The sequence below is a fragment of the Dama dama genome, chromosome 13, assembly GCF_033118175.1.
Source record: "Dama dama isolate Ldn47 chromosome 13, ASM3311817v1, whole genome shotgun sequence".
Classification (NCBI taxonomy): domain Eukaryota; kingdom Metazoa; phylum Chordata; class Mammalia; order Artiodactyla; family Cervidae; genus Dama; species Dama dama.
Genome location: NC_083693.1, coordinates 40,083,694 through 40,106,973, shown reverse-complemented (window position 1 = coordinate 40,106,973; position 23,280 = coordinate 40,083,694). Strand labels below are relative to the sequence as shown.

General features: G+C 37.1%; 1 protein-coding gene across 5 annotated transcripts in view; it reads left to right on the top strand.

Moving 5' to 3' along the window:
* Nucleotides 1-23,280, top strand: part of SCAPER (S-phase cyclin A associated protein in the ER) — a 396,679-nt gene that overhangs the window by 176,637 nt on the left and 196,762 nt on the right. For all 5 annotated transcript variants that reach the window (XM_061158921.1, XM_061158918.1, XM_061158919.1 and 2 more), the window contains 2 exons: nt 9,229-9,294; nt 17,618-17,744. In XM_061158921.1, coding sequence (XP_061014904.1) covers nt 9,229-9,294; nt 17,618-17,744 — 193 coding nt within the window. The remainder of the gene's footprint in view (nt 1-9,228; nt 9,295-17,617; nt 17,745-23,280) is intronic.

Below are 23,280 nucleotides of genomic sequence, written 5' to 3'. Positions count from 1 at the left end.
TCCCTGATACAGGTACTTAATACTGGAGAAACACTGGGCTGGAAGAAGCACAAGCTGGAATCAAGATTGCTGGGAGAAATATCAATAACCTCAGATATGCAGATGACACCACCCTTATTGCAGAGAGTGAAGAGAAACTAAAAAGCCTCTTGATGAAAGTGAAAGAGGAGAGTGAAAAAGTTGGCTTAAAGCTTAACATTCAGAAAACTAATATCATGGCATCTGGTCCCATCACCTCATGGGAAATAGATGGTGAGACAGTGGAAACAGTTTCAGACTTTATTTTTTGGGACTCCAAAATCACTGCAGATGGTGACTGCAGCCACGAAATTAAAAGATGCTTACTCCTTGAAAGGAAAGTTACGACCAACCTAGATAGCATATTAAAAAGCAGAGACATTACTTTGCCAGCAAAGGTCCATCTGGTCAAGGCTATGGTTTTTCCAGTGGTCATGTATGGATGTGAGAGTTGGACTGTGAAGAAAGCTGAGTGCCGAAAAATTGATGCTTTTGAACTATGGTGTTGGAGAAGACTCTTGAGAGTCCCTTGGACTGCAAGGAGATCCAACCAGTCCATCCTAAAGGAGATAAGTCCTGGGTGTTCATTGGAAGGACTGATGCTGAAGCTGAAACTCCAGTCCTTTGGCCACCTCATGCAAAAAGTTGACTCGTTGGAAAAGACCCTGTTGCTGGGAGGGATTAGGGGCAGGAGGAGAAGGGGACAACAGAGGATAAGATGGCTGGATGCCATCACCGACTCGATGGGCATGAGCTTGAGTAAACTCTGGGAGTTTGTGATGGACAGGGAGGTATGATGTGCTGCGATTCATGGGGTCGCAAAGAGTCGACACGACTGAGCGACTGAGCTGAACTGAACTGAATACTGGAGAAGAACAGATCTTGTACTCAAAGAGCCATAGCTGTTTTTACCTCTCTGATGGTTCTCTGAAAGGTTAGTTTTAAGAGTTTGTCCTTCTTTTGCCTAACTCGGAATTCTCCCAGAGCTGAGGAGGTTATCTGGGGATAATTGTCAAAAACAATTTGAAGGCAAATGTATTAATTGATGATACCTGGTGCAAGGAGGGCATGGCAAGCCATTCCATTACTCTTGCCTGGAGAATCCCCATGGACAGAGGAGCCTGGCAGGCTATAGTCCATGGGGTTGTGAAGAATTGGACATGACTGAGCGACTAAGCACAGCAGCCAAGTACAAGGATATACAACTAGTATAAACAATTGCCTAATAAAAACTTGCAGGGAAAGGTTGAGGATTGAGATGCTTTGGGAAGCAAAGTCTTTGAAAATCTCCCACATACTCTGAGAAATCTAGAAGGCCACATGTATCCCCAGGGATGGGTACATGATTAGAAAAGACCCAAGACAACCCTGGAGTCTTTTCCCTACCTGACCATCAGGCTTTTGTGCAAGCAGAAAGTGAGGGCTAAGACAGTGTTGTAATCTGCCTGATTGTGTCTTTTTGGCTTGCCCCAACACCGTCACATAGCTCATCTGCAAATACTAGATAGGGACTTTTTGTTGTTATTATTTATGGTGTTCACAGAAATCTCTTGGATCACTAGCTGATTCCTAAAATAATGGAACCAAGACTTTAGAGATCATAATGACAAAGAATATAAACTTTAGAATATGAGTTCAGAAAAGTCACTAAACAATGTACAACAAGCAAAAATAAACCCTGAGAGGAAAGAGAATCTGATTTCCAGAGTTGCCACATTATAATGCTGAAAATATCTGCTTTTTAAATATGGCATTGATTTTTTTTTTTTTTTTTTTTGTAATTTTAAGCACTTTATTTTGTATTGGGGTATAGCCGGTTCACAGTGTGGTGGTAGTTTCAGGTGAACAGTGAGAGAACTCAGCCATACACATACATACATCCATTCTCCCTCAAACCCCCCTTCCATCCAGACTGGTATGTAACATTGAGGAGAGTTCCATGTGCTGTACAGTAGGTCTTTGTTGGTTATCCATTTTAAATATAGAGATGTGTTCTTAAGGAAAAGTTGCACAGCATGCAAAGAAAAAGAAAAGTGGCCCATACTTTGGGGGAGAGGAATTAATGGAAAGTGTCCCAGGGGAAGCCCAGACATTGGCCTTCCTAGACAAAGACTTTAAAATTTTTAAATGTACTCAGAGAGGTACAGGAAACCATGTGAATGATACCTAACCAACTGGAAAAGGTTAATAATGAGATTTTAAAAAATTTAAAGGAACTAATAAATTTTGTAGCTGTAAAGTACAAAAATTGAAATGAAAAATTACTTGAAGGATTCATCAGGTTATTTGAGCAGGTAGAAGAAAGAATTGGTGACCTTGAAAACTATCCATTGAGATTATCCTTTCTATAGAAGAGAAAGAAAAAAGAATGGGTAAAAGTCAGAGACCTCTGGGACACTATCCAGCGTACCAACATAAACGTAAGGGGCATCCCAGGAGAGTGGGGAGAGCAAAGGGCAGAGGACATTTGAAGAAATATATCTGAAAGTTTTCCAAATTTAATGAAGTGTATGAATCTGCAGATCCAAGAAGTTCAACAAACTCAAAGTAGAAGAAATGCAGAGATCCACGTTATGACACGTAATCAAACATTGGAAGATAATGACAAAGAAAATCTTAAAAGTGTTAAAAGAGAAACAACTCTACATATATAAAATATCTGCAGTATAATAATAGCTTATTTCTTATAGGAAAATATGGAGGTCAGAAGCTAGTAGGATAAGCATATTCAGTTTCCTGGTAGAAGAAAAAAAAATTGTCAACCAAGAATTCTATACTTGACAAAATTTCAAAAATGAAGGAGAAATTCATACATTTAATGATAAGTGTTTGTCTCTAGTAGACCTGCACTTCGAGATGCTCTAAAGGAAATTTTCAGTCTGAGATTGAAATGAAGTAGACAGTAACCTGAATACATGCAAAGAAATACAAAACACTATAGAAATAACTATATAAGTCAGTGTATATGTAGTATTTTTGTAACTTCTCATTTTTCCCATTTGAATTAAAAGTGAGCTGCACAAAATAATAATTATAAACCTATGTTTATGGGCACACACTGTGTAAATCTGTGATTTATAACTCTAGCATAAAGAATAAGTGCTATATTATTATTGTTTAGTCACTAAGTCGTGACTGACTCTTTTGCGACCCCATGGACTATACTCCATCAGGCTCCTCTGTCCATTGGATTTCCCAGGCAAGTATACTGAAGTGGATTACGCTTTTCTTCTCCAAGGGATCTTCATGGCCCAGGGATTGAACCCACATCTTCTGCTTGGCTGGCATCTTCTTTACCACTGAACCACATGGGAAGCCAAATGCTACATAGAACACTTCTGTATACTACTGAAACTTAAGCTGATATTAATTCTAGCTAGATTGTTATGAAATAAGATGTTTATTATAATTCAGGTCACCTACAAAGAGACTAAATAACTAAACAAATATATATGTACATATATATGCATGAAGAAATGAGAGTGGAATGAAGATGGTACATTTAACACAAGATAAAGCAGTAATGAAGGAAATGGGGGACAAAAGAGAGCATACATAAAATAGCAAAATGGCAGGAGTCAATCTGCCCTTATCAGTAGTTATGTTAAATATGGGTGCGTTAAAGACTCCAGTGTTCCCCTGGTGGCTCAGACAGTAAAGAATCTGTTTGCAATGCAGGAAACTTGAGTTTGATCCCTGGGTCAGGAAGATTCCCTGGAGAAAGGAATGGCAACACACTCCAGTGTTCTTTCCTGGGAAATCCCATGGACAGAGGAGCCTGGCAGGCTAGAGTCCATGGGGTTACAAAGAGTCAGACATGACTGAGTGACTCACACTTTCACTTCAAAGACTCCAGTGAAAGATACAGGTTGGCAGAATGAATTTTTTTAAAATGATTTAAATATATGCTATCTACAAGGGACTCACTTAATATATAAGAGCCCAGCTGGCTTAATGTGAAACGAAACAGATACTTCATGAGAAGAATAACCTCTGCAAGGTAATGTAGCTAAACTATATTAATATAATACAATATATATGTTAAGACCAAAATTGTACAATAAAGAAAGAAGGACATTTTGTAGTGATGAAAGAACGAATCCATCAAAAATATATAACAATTACAAACATATGTGCATGTGAGAAAACCACAAAATACATTAAGGGAAAACTGACAGAATTGAGGGGAGAAATAGGCCATTCACCAGTAATAGTTGGAGATTAAAGCAACTGAAACTCTATACGTTGCTGGTAGAAGTACAAATTGGAATGACCCATTTTGTAAAAACATAAACATTTTGTAAATTAAGGTTAAGCAGGTGCTTGTCATATAGCTTAGCAATCCCACTTCTATATTTATCTAAGAGAAATTAAGACATTTATCCATGCAGTGATTTGTCTACAAATGTTTATAAGTAGTTAGTAGTCCCAGATTGGAAAGTAAAATATCCAGCTGGTAGTGGATTAAACAAATTATGGTATCCAAAGAACGGTACACTGTAGAGCAGTGGAAAGGAATAAAATAATAATATATTAAACATTATGAAAGACTCTCAAGAGATTTATTCTAAATGAATTAATTCAGATACAAGAGAGTATGTACGATTGTACTGATTTGATATTCAGAAAGCTTTGGGGTAGAAAGTAGACAGCTGGTTGCTAGGAACGAAAGGGTAGGGGAAGAGGAAAGAGAGTTATTGCAAAAAAAAACATGAGAAAACTTTGTGGGTGGTAGAAATGCTTTATATCATGATTGTGGTTTCATTGACATTGGTAGGCCCAGTTGTGAAAACTCATCAAATTATAGGTTTAAAACTTCAAGTATTTATTGGACGTAAGTTATACCTCAATAAAGCTGACCCAAGAATAAAAAAAATTATAAAGACAAAAAATGAACATTTTGAAACCAAAGCGTGGGGTTGGGGCAGAAAATGTTTGAAGTAATGAGTTTTTTTTTTTTTGGAGTAAGAAAAAATGGAAATAAACTATTTGACATTTATGACAGTAAGAAAATGAAACTTATGGGAAGATAGTAAAAAAATTACTCAGAATGAAATTTTAACCTTAATTTATTTTATCAGTTGAAGTAGAAATGATCTAAACAACTCAAGGATTAGAACAATTTTCATATCTCCTTCCTGGAAAATAGTATGGATTTATTTGTTTTTATTTAACAAATACACATATGGCACTTATAATGTACTATATCTTTATAAAGATAAAAACAAATTAAATAGAAGTTGATAAGATCTAATTCTTTGAGTATATTGGTAACAAAAGAGACTATGAAAAGGCTAGCCAAAAAAAATGGAGTAAATAAATATCCCACATTATATCTGAGAAAAAATATAATCCTGATAACAAGGAGACTAAAAGTGAGGAAATGTAGTATACAACGTGACACTAATAAATTTAAAATATTAATAAAGTGAGTCATTTTCTTAAAGTAAATAGTCAGAATTTAATTATAATATTCAGTCTTATCTCTCATTATTCCCATATTTTAATCTTTTGCTCCAGCCAAAGGGATCTGTACATAGTTCCCTCAGTATAACTTGTGTTTCCCTCTGTGTCTTCATTATTGCTCACTTCTCTGTCCTGTTAATGTCATTTTCTTTTTGTGTATTCAGATGCTACCTATCTTTCAAGCAGGTACACTTTCCATTTCCTTGAGGAAACTCCCCATAGCATCTTAGGTGGTAATGAGCACGTGTGACAGTTCACATCTGTTACGTACTCAGCTTTGCAGAATTATGTGCCTTTTAATGCTGTATCTTCCTGTTCCTTGTGGAGAATAAATATCTTGAATAGCTCCACTATGTATATACCTCATCCCTGCCATATATAACTGTTATTATCCCCCATATTCTAGTTTAGTTTATACAGAGTATGAACTCTGGAAATAAGTGTTTAATTGATTGTTAAAAGTGAATCAAGATAAGATTCAAGTTAGGAAAAAGTGCTTAACTACCATTTCAGGTAGAGTTAGGATATCTTTGGATAGTATTATAATTTTCTAGTTAAGTGTGCACAAATGGGAGAATATGTTCAGTCTTTTCCACTTGAAGCCTCAGATGAAGAAATGTTTTGATATAATAGACCACTTCTTAAACCTTAATTTCTTTTTTGTAAAATGAGGAAAAGGTATTTTTTTAAGACTGCACAAGACAGTGAGTGTATAGCTTCTGGCATGTGTGCTTGGAATGCATTGAACCCTACATAATTGTAATTTTTCCCACCTTCATATGAGGTCACAATGACAAGTAGAGTGTGGATATTTCCCCATTTTGATATGCCTTAATATTTTGGCTGAGAGCAATGAGCACATTGAAAGCTTCCCTGGCTCAGGCGGTAAAGAATCTGCTGACAATGCAGGAGACTTGAGTCGATCCCTGGATTGGGAAGATCCCCTGGAGAAGGGAATGGCAACCCACTCCAGCATTCTTGCCTGGAGAATCCCATGGACAGAGGAGCCTGATGGGCTACAGACCATGGGTCACAGAGTCATACATGACGGAGTGACTAAAACTCACTTTCAATGAGCGCATGATAAAGAATCTGCTGGCAATGCAGGAGACTTGAGTTCGATCCCTGAATTGGGAAGATCCCCTGGAGAAGGGAATGGCAACCCACTCCAGTATTCTTGCCTGGGAAATCCTGTGTGCAGAGGAGCCTGGCGGGCTATAGTACATAGGATTGCAAAGAGTTGGACATGACTGAGTGATTAACACTTTCACTTTCAATGTACACATGTAGGTTGAAACATACATAATTTAATGTTTAATTCTAATTTAGCTATTTCTTCATTCCCAAGCATAACTTATGCTAGATTGATTTTTTCTCTCATTAGGCCTGTTGTAAATTGCATCTTTCAGGTTTTTATGAATCAGTTTTTTTTTTTTTTCACCAGTCATCGCTCTCTGGATTGGTGTACATTGTGATTAGTTCTTTCACAGGTCACTAATTAGAGACTAGAACCCTTTGGATGAATGGTCAAAACTTAAATTTTGACCTCTGAAAAGAGAAACTGAAAAATCATTGTTAATGTATTGTAGAAGTGACATTTGCTGATTGTTGACCTATTGATGGCTCTTAAGTGCTGGAACACACAAGCTGGAGCTTAGCTGAACAATGACAGAGAAATGTTATTAGATTTTTGCAGACTTTTGGCGTTTGACTAAATGCCAATATTAAATGTTTATGCTGACTAGTATAAACAACAAAAGCAAAATAGAACAAATCTTTGAGTATCTGGTCATCATTTCCACTTTTAAAATTACTTCTAGACTTCAATGACTATTCTTTACACAGAAGAACTCTACAAAAAAGAACTTAATGACCCAGATAACCATGATGCTGTGGTCACTCACCTAGAGCCAGACATCCTGGAGTGTGAAGTCAAGTGGGTCTCAGGAAGCAATACTATGAACAAAGCTAGTGGAGGTGATAGAATTCCAGTTGAGTTATTTAAAATCCTAAAAGATGGTACTGTGAAAGTGCTGCACTCAATGTGTCAGCAAACTTGGAAAACACAGCAGTGGCCGCAGGACTGGAAAAAGTCAGTTTTCATTCCAATCCCAAAGAAGGGCAATACCAAAGAATGTTCAAACTACCGCACAATTGCACTCATTTCACATGCTAGTAAAGTAATGCTCAGAATCCTTCTGGCTAGGCTTCAGCAGTATGTGAATCAAAAAATTCCAGATGTACAATCTGGGTTTAGAAAAGGCAGAGGAACCAGACATCAAATTGCCAACATCTATTGGATCATAGAAAAAGCAAGGAAACTCAAAAACACATCTACTTCTGCTTCATTGACCCTCTAAAGCCTTTGATTGTGTGGATCACAATAAACAAAAAAATTCTCTGAAAGAGATGGGAATACCTGTCTTACCTGTCTCCTGAGAAACCTGTATGCAGGTCAAGAAGCAACAGTTAGAACAGGACCTGGAACAACAAACAGATTTACAATTGGGAAAGGAGTACATCAAGGCTGCATATTGTCACCCTGCTTATTTAACTTTATGCAGATACATCATGCAAAATGCCGGACTGGATGAATCACAAGCTTGAATCAGGATTTCCAGGAGAAATATCTACAACCTCAGATACTCGGGTGATACTACCCTAAGGGCGGAAAGCAAAGAGGAGCTAAAGAGCTTCTTGATGAAGATGAAAGAGGAGAGTGAAAAAGCTGTCTTAAAACTCAGCATTCAAAAAACAAAGATCATGGCATCTATCCCATCACTTCATGGCAAATAAATAGGGAAACAATGGAAAGAGTGGCAGATTTTATTTTCTTAGGCTCCAAAATCATGATGGACAGTGACTGCAGCCTCAGAATGAAAAGACACTTGCTCCTTGGTAGAAAAACTGTATCAAACCTAGATGGCATATTAAAAATCAGAGACATCGCTGTGCCAACAAAGGTCTATATAGTCAAAGCTATGGTTTTTCCAGTAGTCATGTATAGATGTGAAAGTTGGACCATAAAGAAGGCTGAGCACAGAAGAATTGATGCTTTCGAATTGTGGTGTTAGAGAATACTCATGAGAGTCCCCTGATTTCAGGGAAATCAAACCAGTCAATCTTGAAGGAAATCAACTCTAAATATTCATTGGAAGGACTAATGCTGAAGCTCCAATACTTTGGCCACGTCATGCAAACAGCCAACTCTTAAGGAAAAGGGGGCAACAGAGGATGAGACAGTTGGATGGCATCACCAACTCAATAGACATGTGATTTTGCAAAATCTGGGAGATGGTGAAGGACAGGGAAGTCTTGGGTGCTGCAGTCCATGGGGTCACAAAGAGTTGGATATGACTTAGCAACTGAACAACAGTAATTTTGCATTGAATACCTCTTGAGGTACATTGATATTCAGCCATCTCAACCACCTTATAGAAACTTAAAATGGTTTCAAATTTAATTATGATTTTGATTTTTTTGAAAAATAGGCACCATTCTGTATCAAGTCCCTAACTCAGAAATGTTTTTATGATTTTCTGTCCTGAGAGGAAATATGTATTTTTCAGTCTTTCTGGATCGCATTTATAGTATTGTAAAGAAGCAGTGTCAGAAATGGAATTGTTAAAAATGAGCATAGTAATATTCTTAATACTGGGAGGGGAAAAACATAGCCAAAATTTTATTTTGGTATAAAAATTAACAACAGAATAGCTAATAATGATAAAACTCTTTTCTCTCCAGGGCCAAGGAATATGAGAGTTTATTGGAAGCAAAAAATTCTGGTTCGGACTCACCCTATAAAGCAAAGTGAGTATTTTAGCCTACATTTTATTGATTTGTCTCTTTAGTCTCTGCCTATAACAAAAGTTTATCTGAACCATTATCGTTCGCTTGTGGTCATAGACTTTTGTATCCAATGCTTAGGATTTTATTCTTCTAACACCATATATCCAACTGGGGATGATTTTGGCAGAGGTCATTTGTCTGTATCTGGGGATATGTGATAATACTTTGGTTATCACAGATTGGAAAAACTGGTGCAGCTGCCATCAAATGAGTAGAGGCCAGGGATGCCTTTACACTTTTTTCAGTGCGTGAGATAGTCCTCCACAGCATAGGAGTATCTCATTCAAAACATCAGTAGTGCTGAGGTAGAGAAACCCTATTTGAACAAAGCAAGTTCTGCCAAGGCTGTACTGATTCTTACTCTGAGGAGATCTCATTCAGGATTGTTACAAGGGCCACTTGACAGGTAAGGATTTAGACTCCACCATTGGGTGTAAGTGTAATTACTAGGTGTACTAGCTAAGGAAACAAAAACATCATCATTTTGTTTATCTCAAATAGACTGCCAATAGCGATGCAGCAAGAGAAGGGTACTCCTATAATACTGCTGTTGGGAGTGCAGATTGGTATAGTCTTACTGAAAGGCCATGTGAATCTGGAGTTTAGGATGTCCACTTTGGTTTTCTTTTACTTTTAAGATCTTTTATTCATTATATATACACGATTAAGTTCCAGTACTTAAGGTTTTATTTTTTAATTATAGTTGATTTACAATGTTATGTTAGTTTCTGATGTACAGAAAAGTAATCCAGTTATACATACATTGTTTTCAGATTATTTTCCATTGTAGTTTATTAGAAGATACTGAATATAGCTCCCTGTGCTGTACAGTGGGACATTGTTGTTTATTTTATATAGTTTGCTGGTCCCAAACTCATCTAATTTATCCCCCTGCTACTTTGGACATCCAACTCCCCAGTGAAATAATGAAAAATGTGTGCAAATATTTATATACAAAGATAACTATTTTTATGTTACTTTCAATAGTGAAAAACTCAAGAAACAACTTACATGCCACAGATGGAGGAATATCTATAAGCAGTTGTTGGTATAGATTATGCAATAGCATTTTAATGTAGCTGTTATTTACATTTGTAATAGAAATATTCTTCCCTGTTATAAGTAAGACACCCATCAGGTAATACCTTATTACTGTTTTGGAACTAGTAGCCATTGTTATTTTAAAAGAAAAACAGAAGTATAAAGTATTAAAGACATTAATGAAATTGTTGAGATTATGATCATACTGTATATCTGGAAAATCCAAGAGAATCAAGTGAAGAACTAGTCAAAATAAGAGAATCAATTCAGTAAGATGGCTGATTTCCAAATTTATGTGACACTGTTAATAATAGGTGATGTTTACTGAACCTTTACCTTATGCCAGGCTCTTTACATGTGTTGACTCATTTATAAATAACTCACATCAACACAATGAATTTCATGAGGAAACTAAGCCCTAAATGGAGTAAGTAACTTGCCTAAGGTTATGCAGCAGCATATCTAGGATACAAAAGTAGTAGCTTTTCTTTTTGATAATCAGAAAAGATAAATATCATTTATAATAGCAATAGAAAAGTAAACTTTTAAGAATAAACAAGAAATATGAATGCTCTACAAAAATAAAAGCTTAAAATGCTAACAAGGGATATAAAAAAATGACTCATAAAAGTTAAAAGGCAAATTGTACTGTTGGATAGAAGACAACGTATAGTAAATTCTCTTTAAATTCTCCTACAAATATGTGATTTCAATAAAATAACAACCTTCTTAAAGCTAGAGATAGAAGCATTTTAAAGAACATATAGAAAAATTAAGTTTCCATAAAAAAAATTTTAAAGAGGGAAAATAAAGTAGGATTCAGCTAACAGGTGGTTAAAATAGTTTTGCATTGGCATGTGAATAGTAATACACATTAATGGACTTGGTTTTTAAAACAATCTAGAAATGGATCCAAAATTTGAGGAAATTTAATATATGACATAGTATAGTGTTGGCAGAGATGTCCAGAAGTTGCTGAGCCATTCCTGAAGGCATGGCCCTTTGCAATATAACTTTGCCACCTCTCCATCAAGGGGTGGACTCTTATTAACCTTACTCTTGAATTTCGCCTTTTGACTTGTTCCGATCCCCAGTCTACTGCAGAAGCAGTATGTGACTTCTGAGCCTTAGCTTCAGAAGTCTTGAAGCTTTTGCTCACAACTTTGCTTTCTTGTTCCCCTCTGACTGCCATGTAAGGAACCTTGGGTCAGCCTCCTTGATGATGACGGATCACTTGGTCATGGTGAATGATCCTTTTAATATGCTGCTGAATTTGTTCGGCTTGTTCTGATGATGTTTTTGCATCAGTTTTTTTGCATAGTGTTCATCAGCGATAGGGGATATCAGGCCAGATCAGGCCTCTGCTTGTGTCATATTTGCTGATGTCTCATTGGCCAAGGCAAGTCATTTTGTCAAGTCCTTAGTCACTCTGTGAGGAGACTATTAAGTCATGGCTAGCAAGATATACTTCAAGGGGGGACCTTTAACGTAATAGTCTATTCTGCAGCTTTCTCTGGATTCTCCTCTTGACTAACTGCTCTTCTTCATTATCTGTTGCCTCATTGTTTCTTGTCTCTTTGAGTTCTAACATTAGCATGCCTTTGTCCTGAGAGTTCTGGTAGAAAATTACTCTCTTGGTAATCTCATTTATTTTCATGACTTTAAACAGCTAGTATCCGGAGGGACTTTAAATTCATGTCTCCAATCCAGACCTGTCCCCAGAACTCCAGAATACAATATCCAGCTTTCATGTTAGCATTTTCACTTGGCTGTCTCTCTGTTCACTTGAATGCCTCAGGTGCATATGTGTCAAGGTAAACTCCTGAATTTTGTTTCCAAAACTTACCCCTCCTATTTTTGTTTATCTTAAGAAATGGCAGGTCCATCCTTACATGAAGTCATCTAAAACTTTAGAGTCATCCTTTTTCTCAAAAAGCTTAATTATTGTAACTGATTGAAATAGGTAACCAAAAAGGAGATGAAAAGACATGTCCCCTTATAAAATTATTCTATTTAATAAATGAAAATGACTTTCTCCAGTTTCCCTTCCCCCTTCCAGAAAAATTCAGTCCTATAGCTGTTAGATGAGAGCACCACCAAGCAGCCATCTGCATTGGCTGGATGACTGGATTCAGTGGGGGCAGAATGGTGGCTGTCAGAGCCTGAGTGGACTAAGGATGGGTGGCCAGGTGTGAAGGTTCAAAGCCGAGCAGAGTACGGGAGCTTCCATGTCGGGTAGGACACCATGGCCTGGTGTGGGGAATCAGAGCCAAGTGATGAGGGCATATGCATGGAATGTCATCCTTGCCCAGTCTGTCAGGGGAGCCTTGTAAAGGCTGTGAAACCCATGCATGGGTGAGAAGAGCAGAGGAGACCAGGTGGGGAGTCAGAGCCAAGCAGGTAGATAATAGTGTACATAAACAAAGATGGGTGATATGTTGGGGGGTTGTTCACATAAGTAAATATATTAAGGATGTTAGAAGACAGATTGCTCACTGTTAGAGAAGAGAGTTAAAAAATATACTCAAGGAGAATAGAAGATCCTGCAGTGATGAATTGACATTGTAGATATCAGTTTTAACTTGTATTTTCCAACATATATGTAGAAATAAATATAGATGTAAAGTGTAGGGATACACACACACACACACACACATATGCCCTTGGAGCAATGCGGAGTGGGGTTTAGAGGTACTGACCCTCTGATCAGTCAAAAATCTGCCTGTAACTTTTACAGTCAACCCTTCCCCTCCGAGGTTTTACATTCACAAATTCAACCAACCATGAATCCTGTGGTACACACATAGTGTAAAAAATCTGTATAAACGGGCCTGTACAGTTCAAAGCCCTGTTGCTCAAGCATCATCTTTTTGTATATATAATTATATATATTTTATATTTATTTAGATAAAATAATGTATACACATTTTCTAGATCTTTCCACCAAGGATGAGGGTCTTGGGAACAGCAGCACCTTGATAGCATTGAGCACATCTAGTATTAAGTGTAAGGATGACATAGTTCCCTGAAAGGGTAGATGGGTTCTTTATCCACAAGAAAGGATGCTGGAGGCAACAACGAAAGATGTTCCATATGGGAAGCAATATATGCACACTGGCTTTTTTCATTTTATAAGAGGATTTCTTAAACTCTTAACATTTAGAAATACAGGCTTAGGCATATTAATTTAAAAATGGAAGGGAAACCTGTAGCCTTAAATTTAGGCTGTGTACCTCTCAAATAGAGAAGGTTTATAAGAAAAAATGGAAGTTAATATATTTATGTCTTCCTGCCCATCACACTTAAAGAACAATGTTATTTCCTAACATGGACCCAGTTTCCCTTCTTACACTTATAAATCTTCCCAATGATCCTAATGAACCTCCCAAAACTTTACTGTGATAAAAGTTAGGGCTCCTTATAGAGGAGCCCTTATGTTTCACATTTACCAGTAACAGATTTGAACTGAGAATTGTTAAAATGTGTTCAAATTTTGAGAAGAAAATATCTGACCTTAAAAAATTCTCCACAAAGCCATTTACCTGTCAGATACTTCTCATGTTCTGGGCTAGGAATTATGAATTTTTCTTTTCATGCTAGAAAAATTATCTACCAGAATTTACACAAATAGCAATTTCTGTATTAAAAAACTGCACCCTCTAAACAGCTCCTGTTCTTGCCCTATAAGGAAACTATAACTTTCAGGAATTGAGTCCTGTGACATTCAATCATTATTTATAGTATGAATCAAAATCTAATGCTTTTTTTCTTGAGAGGAGCTATGTTATTTGTGGTACTTCTGTGGAGGCCAGGAATGAAGCAGAGGTTTAGCTCATGTTACCACAGCATCCCCTTCATTTGGCATTCTTCCTTGAAGGGTAGGTTCATATGAGTCCCAGATTTGATTTACCTCAGGGTGAAATATAAGCCTCTTGTATTCTGTGAATTAAAATGGTCCTTGTGCCTCCCTAAATACCCCTGGTTTTCAGTGGAATGTGAGCATTCTTGGTAAGAGTACTACTAGATTCATATGCATCTGTTGCTATGGCTGGATATTTAGTTACATGGTGTGCAGGCTTTATTCAGCCAAGAGCTGAAGTGGCTACTTATCTGTCACACAGTGGAGTTTGCTGCCAATATTCGTCCACATGATAAGGTCAGTTACTTTAATCGGATGGGACTCTAGCCCACATTCGATTAGGAGGAAAAAAGGACTATGTTGCTCTTAGTCTGTTTTTGTATTTTTTATATTCTCGAAATGTTAGATTGAGACATTCTGTCAGTAAGTAGTAATAATAGTTGATTATTTATTGATTATTTATTCAATGTCTACTTTAGTGAATGGTGTTAGGTACATTACATTAATTATCTCTAATCTTCAGAAGCTCTAAAGAAAAAAATATATGTATATATAATCTCCACTTTTAAGTTGAAGAAATTGAGATTGAGTATTTAAATAACCTCCCCACGGCTTACTTAAAGCCAGAATTTAAGCATAGGTATTTCTGATTTTAGAGTTTGTATTCATTCTGTGACTTATCAAAGTAAACTCCTTATGGATAGCTTAGATTTAAACTGGAGTTCACACGCGCCTTTTTGAACTGCAGCTGCTATTGTATTCTTTGAGGAATTAAAGATTTTTACATAAATGCATTTTTAGATGAAATTGTGTTCTAGGATATTATTCATTTGTGAATATAATTTTCTTATTGAATTGACTGATACGGTGTGGAGACAAAGCATGAAATCTGAAGATGAAAGGCATAGATTCCTAGTTCCAATAGTGCATTTACTAGCAGTGAAGCCTTGGGAAAGTCACCTCATCTTCTTAAGCCCTAGCATTCAAACAGGGATGGATAATGTTTTTCAGAGGACAAATAAGATCATGTACATGAAAGTATTTTGTAACATAGAGGTTATGGATATTATTAAGAATAGCATAAAGAAGAAATTTCTTCTTAGACCATACATCAGTACTTCTAGAGTGTACTTATGTAACGATGCTATGGATAAGATGGTGAATGGTTTGATAACCCTCTCATAAGGTTAATATTGTGCTTCTGCACTGTTCAGTATGATAGCTTCTAGCCACATATGGCTGTTGAAATTATTAAGATTAAATTAAATTAGTTCTTCATACCAAAGCCTCTTCACTCTAGGGCCTGTGAGCCACAACTGCTGAGCCTGTGTGCTGCATCTATTGAAGTCCTAGAGACCCTGCTTAGAAACAAGAGAAGCCGCCACAAGGAGAAGCATTGGTACCACAACTAGAGAGTAGCCCCCATTTGCTGCCGCTAGGGGAAGCCCACACACAGCAACGGAGACCCTGTACAACCAAAAATAAATGAAATAAAATGGTTAATTTTTTTTTAAAGTTCTACAGTCATACTAACTGTCTTTCAAGTGCACAATAGGTGCATTTGGCCAGCAGCCACCAGGTTGTACATAATAGTTATGGAACATTTCCATCATTACCAAAAATCCTGTTGTCAATCTCTGCGTGAGAGAGACTTGTGATAGTGACTTGAAGGAATAGATCAGAGAAAGCAGTGTTTGAGCTAGGAACTTAGGGAAGAGTACGATTTTTCTGGAGGTAGGGGAAGTAGTTCAGAAGGAATGAATAAAAGAGCATTTGCAAAGATACTGAAGCAGGGAAAGGAGGATTTAGATCCAGAAAGACCTCATGCATATAGAGCCAGTGCGGTAGGATTAGCCCTACATGCGAGGAATCAATCTTCCTTGATTGTAATAGGAGAAATAAAGGAGAGTGTGGGTGAAATGCTCACATGCTTATAGATTGTTGGCAGAAAGTGAGGATTTCCTTGTTCCAGTAGCTTCCATTTTCTCTATGAAATGTGAAATCTTCTTATATGAAAGCAAGGGGGAGAAGGAAGAGTGGAATTATGAGGAGATGGAGCAATATATGAAGAAGTCTTCGTGGAAGAGTGCGAGAGTGAGCAGACTTGGACAAACTTACTAGTAAGATTCTGAAGCCATAGTCATGCCAACCTTTTGTATGGTATGAGTTTTTCTCAGTATCAGAAATGGAAACGGCTGGCAGATGTTCACTAATCCAGCTAAATTAATGTTGGCAAGGCACCGAGAGGGATGCCTAGCCCACTAAACAAACGTTGATGATTGTTACCATAACTGGGGGTTAGCTGTAGGAGTAACAGAACAACAGAGAGGGAAGTGACTGTATACAAGTGATTATACACGTTTACAAGGAAGTGATTATAATGGAGGCCAAGGGAATCAGTCATAGATAAAAATGGAAGTAGGGTCACAGGGAAATGGCATATGGGGAAAAGTGGAGAGATACAGGATGGTGTCTGGTGAGCATCTCAGGTAGGATGCTCAGGTGAATAACAGGATAGGAGGAGAAGACTGCTCGAAGAATGAGGTGTGTGAAACAGAAGTAAGGGCTTTAAAGAAACGTTAATGCAGTCCACTCACTAAAGAGTCCTAGGAAATACGTGTTATTTTCGCGTGTGCTAAGTCACTTCAGTAGTGTCTAACTCTTTGCGACCCCTTGGACTGTAGCCCGCCAGGCTTCTCTGTCCATGGGATTTTCCAGGCAGAAATACTGGAATGGATTGCCATGCCCTCCTCCAGGGGATCTTCCCAACCCAGGATCGAATCCACATCTCTTATGTCTCCCGCATTGGCAGGTGGGGTCTTTACCACTAGAGCCACCTGGGTTCCCCAAGTGTGTTATGTGTTATTCTTGGTGAAGAGCAAATAAAAGCAAATGCTCTGTTGTCTAAATGACATCAGCAGTGACAGGAAATCCCCAAATTGCTTATAAACTGGAACATGGGGAATTTGACATTCTAAGAATTTACAATGCTTATAATTACCCTAAAGATTTACATCAAAATATGAAAACCTGCTCAGGCTCCTCTCCTCCTTTTCTCTGCCATCATACTCTGACCTTCCCCATCATCGGGTCTGTTCTAGTGTGAGAGTAACGCAGAAGCTGGTGGCAGCAGCTGCTCCCACTGGCCCTGTGGATGGACAGTACTGTCCTCTGGGTCTGTTTCATGACAAAGACTAGATTGGTGTTTGTGAATATAGAGTAATAATGGCCTCAGGAGTGATTTGTTTTTCTTTTCCTTAGGTACTCTATGAAGCAGTTTCCAATATAATAATGAAAGTAACTTTTGTTTAAAAGTGTTCTGGAAAATGAAATATTGTAGTCTAATTCATTCATGTCATTCTTCTCTTTTATTTTGTATCCAAGGCTTCAGAGGTTAGCCAAAGATCTTCTAAAACAACTACAAGTACAAGACAGTGGCTCATGGGCAAGCAATAAGGTTTCTGCTTTAGATCGGACCCTTGGTGAGGTCGCTAGAATATTGGAAAAAGAGGTATGTAACTCATCTCTGGCCTCTGGCCATAATCTTTATGTTTCTTTCTCACTGACTTCCCTGGTGGCTCAGATGGTAAAGCGTCTGCCTACAATGTGGGAGACCCAGGTTCAATCCCTGGGTCGGGAAGATCGCCTGGAAAAGGAAATGGCAACCCACTCCAGTATTCTTGCCTGGAAAATCACATGGACAGAGGAGCCTGGTAGGCTACAGTCCATGGGGTCGCAAAGAATCAGACCTGACTGAGCGACTTCACTTTCACTTTTCTTTCTTATTATGACAGCCATGGGACTACAACGCAAACTCTTAAGTATATGTATTTCTTTGGTGTTTCCAAAAGCCAGTCAATCATTGGTGGATATTTTTTCTTTTTGTTCTTAGTGATATTGAAATTGTTTTTAGTTGTCTTAACTGAAGTCCTCTATGGCAAAAATACTTTCTTTACGTTGTGGTTTTCTCAGTCATATTTTTCCTAACATGACATTCTATTTTAAATAGAATCAGAGTAATAAAGATATACAGTTTTATGGCAGAAAATATAAGACTTTGAATTATAAAGCTCTTAAATCACAGATTTTCACAAAACACCAGTTTCCTTCCTGTTTCCAATAGAAGATTTGATAGTTTTCTTTAATGACTTACAGGCATTAAATGTTTCAATGACAGTTTAAAAAATTCTTAATGGTTTTAAAAGTATTTATTATTCACTATAGAAAATTTTAAAGGAACAAATAAGAAATAAAACTCCCTGTAATATCCACTATTGACATTTTATTGTGTTTTTTCTAATATTTCACTGTACATTTTTACAGTATTTTATATTGCTAATTTTATCATAAATATTTTATCATATCTTGTAAATTCTTTTTAACTGAATGAACATATCACAGTTTATACAATTTATATCACTTAGGTGGCTTTCTAATTTTTTTGTTTAAGATAATGTTCATCTTTGTTTATTAGCTGCAATTTTTGTTTCTAGGTTTAAACTGTATTGTGTAATATTTTATATATATGAAAGAATGTAGGAATAAAAATTACATAAATGCAATGGGTTATGATCTCATGACCAACCCAAGAACTAAGTTGATCCCAGTATATTTATTATTTATAGTTCCCACTGGATTCCTTCCTCACCCTATCCCCCTGCCTCTGCTCCCTTTCAGGAAATACTGTATAGAATTAAAGGGGTATCCTTTCTTTGTTTTATAAAAATAGTGTTATTGACTTATCACATAAATGTATATTTAATTAATATATTATTTTGTTTTGCTTGTGTTTGACCTTTATAAAATATTACACTGAAGACTTCTTGATTTTTTTCAATCCAAATTATGGCTCTATGTTTTATTTAAGCTTATAAATGTAGCTATTTTTCATTAATTTTCTCTCTCATATAGTGAGTACTGCATTGTGTTAGTACTACAATTTTTTTATATCCTTCTCCTGACAATAGATGTTCATTTTCAGGATTGGATGTGCGTGTGTGTGTGTGTGTGTGTGTGTGTGTAGACGGGGATGATTGGAGAGAGGGAGAGAGGTAAGGGGCAGTGCTGCTCAAACAATTTCTGTATTAGAACAATTCAAGAAGAATTTCTCTAAAGCAGGGAAGGAGCCTCAGACTTTAGTCTGCATCAGAATCACCTAGAGGACTTGTTAAAACACCTTGGATTTCTGATTCAGTAGATCTGGAGTGGGCCCCAAGAATTTGTATTTCCAGTAAGTTCCTAAGTGACATTGATGCTGCTGGTCCAAGGACTATACTTTGAGAGCTTGCTCTATGCTAGGCAATATGCCTCAGGGGCAGAATTACTGGGTTTTCAGTCATATGAATAACCAACTTTACAAGACAATGCTCAGCTGCATTTTGGCATCAAACAACAATCCTCTTTAGGAACTGAAAGCAGCATACTCACTGTGGCATGACAACAGAGCCAGAAGAAGTCAGTTCTTTTGTATAACATGTCCTTTTCAAAGTATGAGAGAGTTCAGAAACTGGTAGTTGTCCAGCATGTACTGGATGGAATGTTTAAAGGTTTTATATGCCTTGGGGAAATCTCTAATTATTTTAAAATTAGCAGATACGGATTGTTTTCTTTTTGTTTTTAAAAAAGGGTACTTATACTTTGAAATAAAAGGCATTGCTTGACGATCCTACCATATAAACTTTATCTTACGAATATTGTTTTAGATTGAAGTAGTCACAGAATTTTTGAGTAAAAGGTAAAATGATCTGTGTAAGAAAGGTATTCAGTATGAAAATCTAAGTAAAGTTATTTCATTCACAAAGGGGCAATTTACCAGAATACCACTGATTCCTTATAATTTGAGGGAGAAAAATGTTGTCTGGCTCCCAGTCTAAATGGTCTGTGTCAGGAGCCTTGCTGTAAAACTGTCCTCAGAGTATATACTGCAGGACCACCTAAGAGTCTAAACTTACCTACAATAAGATCCTTTTGCAACTTTTAGAACTAAAATCCTTTTTACTTTGCCAAGACAGACACACTTTATATGAAATCCTGTTCATAGAGTTATACTGACATTTCGGTGTAATTCAGCTGATGGTATTTATGATTTCAGTCTAGGAATTATAAATAACCATTCCTTTTTGTTTGGAAAACTGCCTGGAGTAACAAAATCATTAGCGCCAAAGCCAAGTACCCAGTGAAGAATTTGAAGACAGCCTAGAAGTGACAGGGGTGGGACTGGTCGGACTTGGGCAAGCACTCACTGAGGAATGGTGAGAGATTAATCTTGAGGTCTTTGTCCTCTTAGTTTAGACCTCAGCATACTGATGCTTTCTGTTACTGCTTCGGCACAGTTTCCCTCAGATAATTTTTCTGAAGTTCTGAGAACTGTTTTAGGGCTAACAGGTTAAAAGTGTGAAGCACAGAAGTGTTCTGTCTGGTCTGGTTTCCTTGGTGTGTATGCCCAGGAGTGGGATTGCTGGGTCATATGGTAGTTCTATTTCCAGTTTTTTAAGGACACGTGTGCCCCAGTGTTCATCGCAGCACTGTTTATAATAGCCAGGACATGGAAGCAACCTAGATGCCCATCAGCAGACGAATGGATAAGGAAGCTGTGGTACATATACACCATGGAATATTACTCAGCCATTAAAAAGAATTCATTTGAATCAGTTCTAATGAGATGGATGAAACTGGAGCCCATTATACAGAGTGAAGTAAGCCAGAAAGATAAAGACCAATACAGTATACTAACGCATATATATGGAATTTAAAAAGATGGTAATGATAACCCTATATGCAAAACAGAAAAAGAGACACAGATGTACAGAACAGATTTTTAGACTCTGTGGGAGAAGGCGAGGGTGGGATGTTCTGAGAGAATAGCATTGAAACAAGTATACTATCAAGGGTGAAATAGATCACCAGCCCAGGTTGGATGCATGAGACAAGTGCTCAGGGCTGGTGCACCGGGAAGACCCAGAGGGATGGGATGGAGAGGGAGGCGGGAGGGGGGATCGGGAAGGGGAACACATGTAAATCCATGGCTGATTCATGTCAATGTATGGCAAAAACCACTACAATATTGTTAAGTAGTTAGCCTCCAACTAATAAAAATAAATGGGGGGGAAAAAAAAAGGCCAAGCCATGTTAAAAGAAGGGAATTGGATTTTATTCCAAGTATGAGAAGACAGTACAAGATTTTAGGCAAGGGGTTAATCTGACTCATATATATTTTTTCAAGTCTTTTCAGGAGATTGTATAATAGCAAATAGTTGATAGAGAGACACAATGGAAGTTAAGAGGTTTCAAAAAAAAAAGTGTTCTGTCACAAAAGAGATTTGGAGACTAAGGAGATCTGGGTATTTTAGTACTTACTGTGTGACTCACGTTCCTTCTGGCTTAGGTACTCTGATTCTATTTGTAAGCTTTGTTGTGTGCGTTATGCTTTTTAACAAACTGCGCCACAAACCGCTGCTTAAAGTATAAAATCTAATAGGAGATTTTCTCTTCACAAGGATTAAAGCCACCAAAGCCTACACCCTGACATAATCATGAACTGTCTCACCTGCCCTCAGAGATTGCAAAGAAAGTGCCTCAGCATAGTACAGAAGGTATAACCATAATCCAGCCCTGGAATAGATTTGCAGTCCAAATTCACATCACCCATACTATTTTAGATGTTGAATTGAGTTTAAAGTAGTCCCAGATTGATTAGTAGCATCCCCTAGGAACCTGGCAGAAAGAAATGCAAATCCTAATTGGAAGAAGACACCTTTATCCTAGGCCTCAAGGCATTTTGTGAAGTAATTTTATGAGAAGAAGTGGCCACAGTCAAAACATAACCACAAAAGTAGATTAAGTCTATGAATAAGCTCAAGCAGAAAGCAGAACTGCAAGACTTTGTAAATAGCAGTCATAAATCTGTGTGTTTTATGTGTTAGGAAATAAAAGACAGGATTGAAAATATCTGCAGTTCTGGACCTAACAATAGTGACACAGGAGGTAATTCAGAATAGCCCTCTCACTGATGACAGTTAATAAAGTAAATAAACTATAAACTGGTTCCAAAATGCTAATCGAGTAGTAAATAATTACTGGTCCAAGATCTAGGAACATGGCATTTTAGAGCTGGTTATAGTTGGTGATCCAAAAAAGGTGGATGAGAAGCTGAGTAGTACTTTTAATAATATTGCAGAACTGGTGGAGAAGAAACATTAGCATCTAGGACTGTCAGTGCTAACACAGTGGCAAAAAGTCGGTGTTTTGGGTTGAGACTTTAAAGGACTGAACTACTAGAGAGGGTAAACAGAAAGTGTGCCAGTCACTGCGCAGACTGCAGCTAAAGGTCAAACCATCTGGGTGGCTGGGAAAATCCCGATCATTGAAAAAAAAAAAACAGGAAAGTGATCTGGAATTGCTGATACCTGCAGGTACCTAACAAAAGCAAATAGAAAATCTACTGTGGAGGAAGATATTATAATAATCAACCTAAACCTCAAATTATTTCAATAATGTGATTTTAAAATATATTTTCTGGCAGAGAAAGATAATTAAGCATATAAAAGGCAAGACAACATGGATAAAAATCAATAGAAACAAATAGGGACTCTAGAACTATGCTTACTGAGTTCAAGGATATAAGTATTCATTTTTTTTTTTTTAAGTATAGTGCATTTGAAAGAAAATAAAAATTTGAGAACTGAATGTTTTTGTAACTAAAATTAGAAAAACTGTAGATGAAATAACAGAATAAACCAACTGGAGAGAGAATTTGTGTGTACTGTAAGATAGGTCATAGGAAAGAATCCTGACTGAAGCATGGAGAGAAGATAGGGAAAATATAGAGAAGAGTGTAAGAGGCATATAATATATAGTGAAAATACCTAATATATGTATAGTTATTCAGAAGGAGAGGAGTAGAAACATTATTTGAAGTCATTATCATTTAGAACTTTCTAAAACTTATAGATCAATCCACAGATTCATGAAACCAAATAAAATTCAAGCGGGGTAAATTAAAAAGAAATCCACAGCCCACAGACATCATAGTAAAATTGAAGAAAATC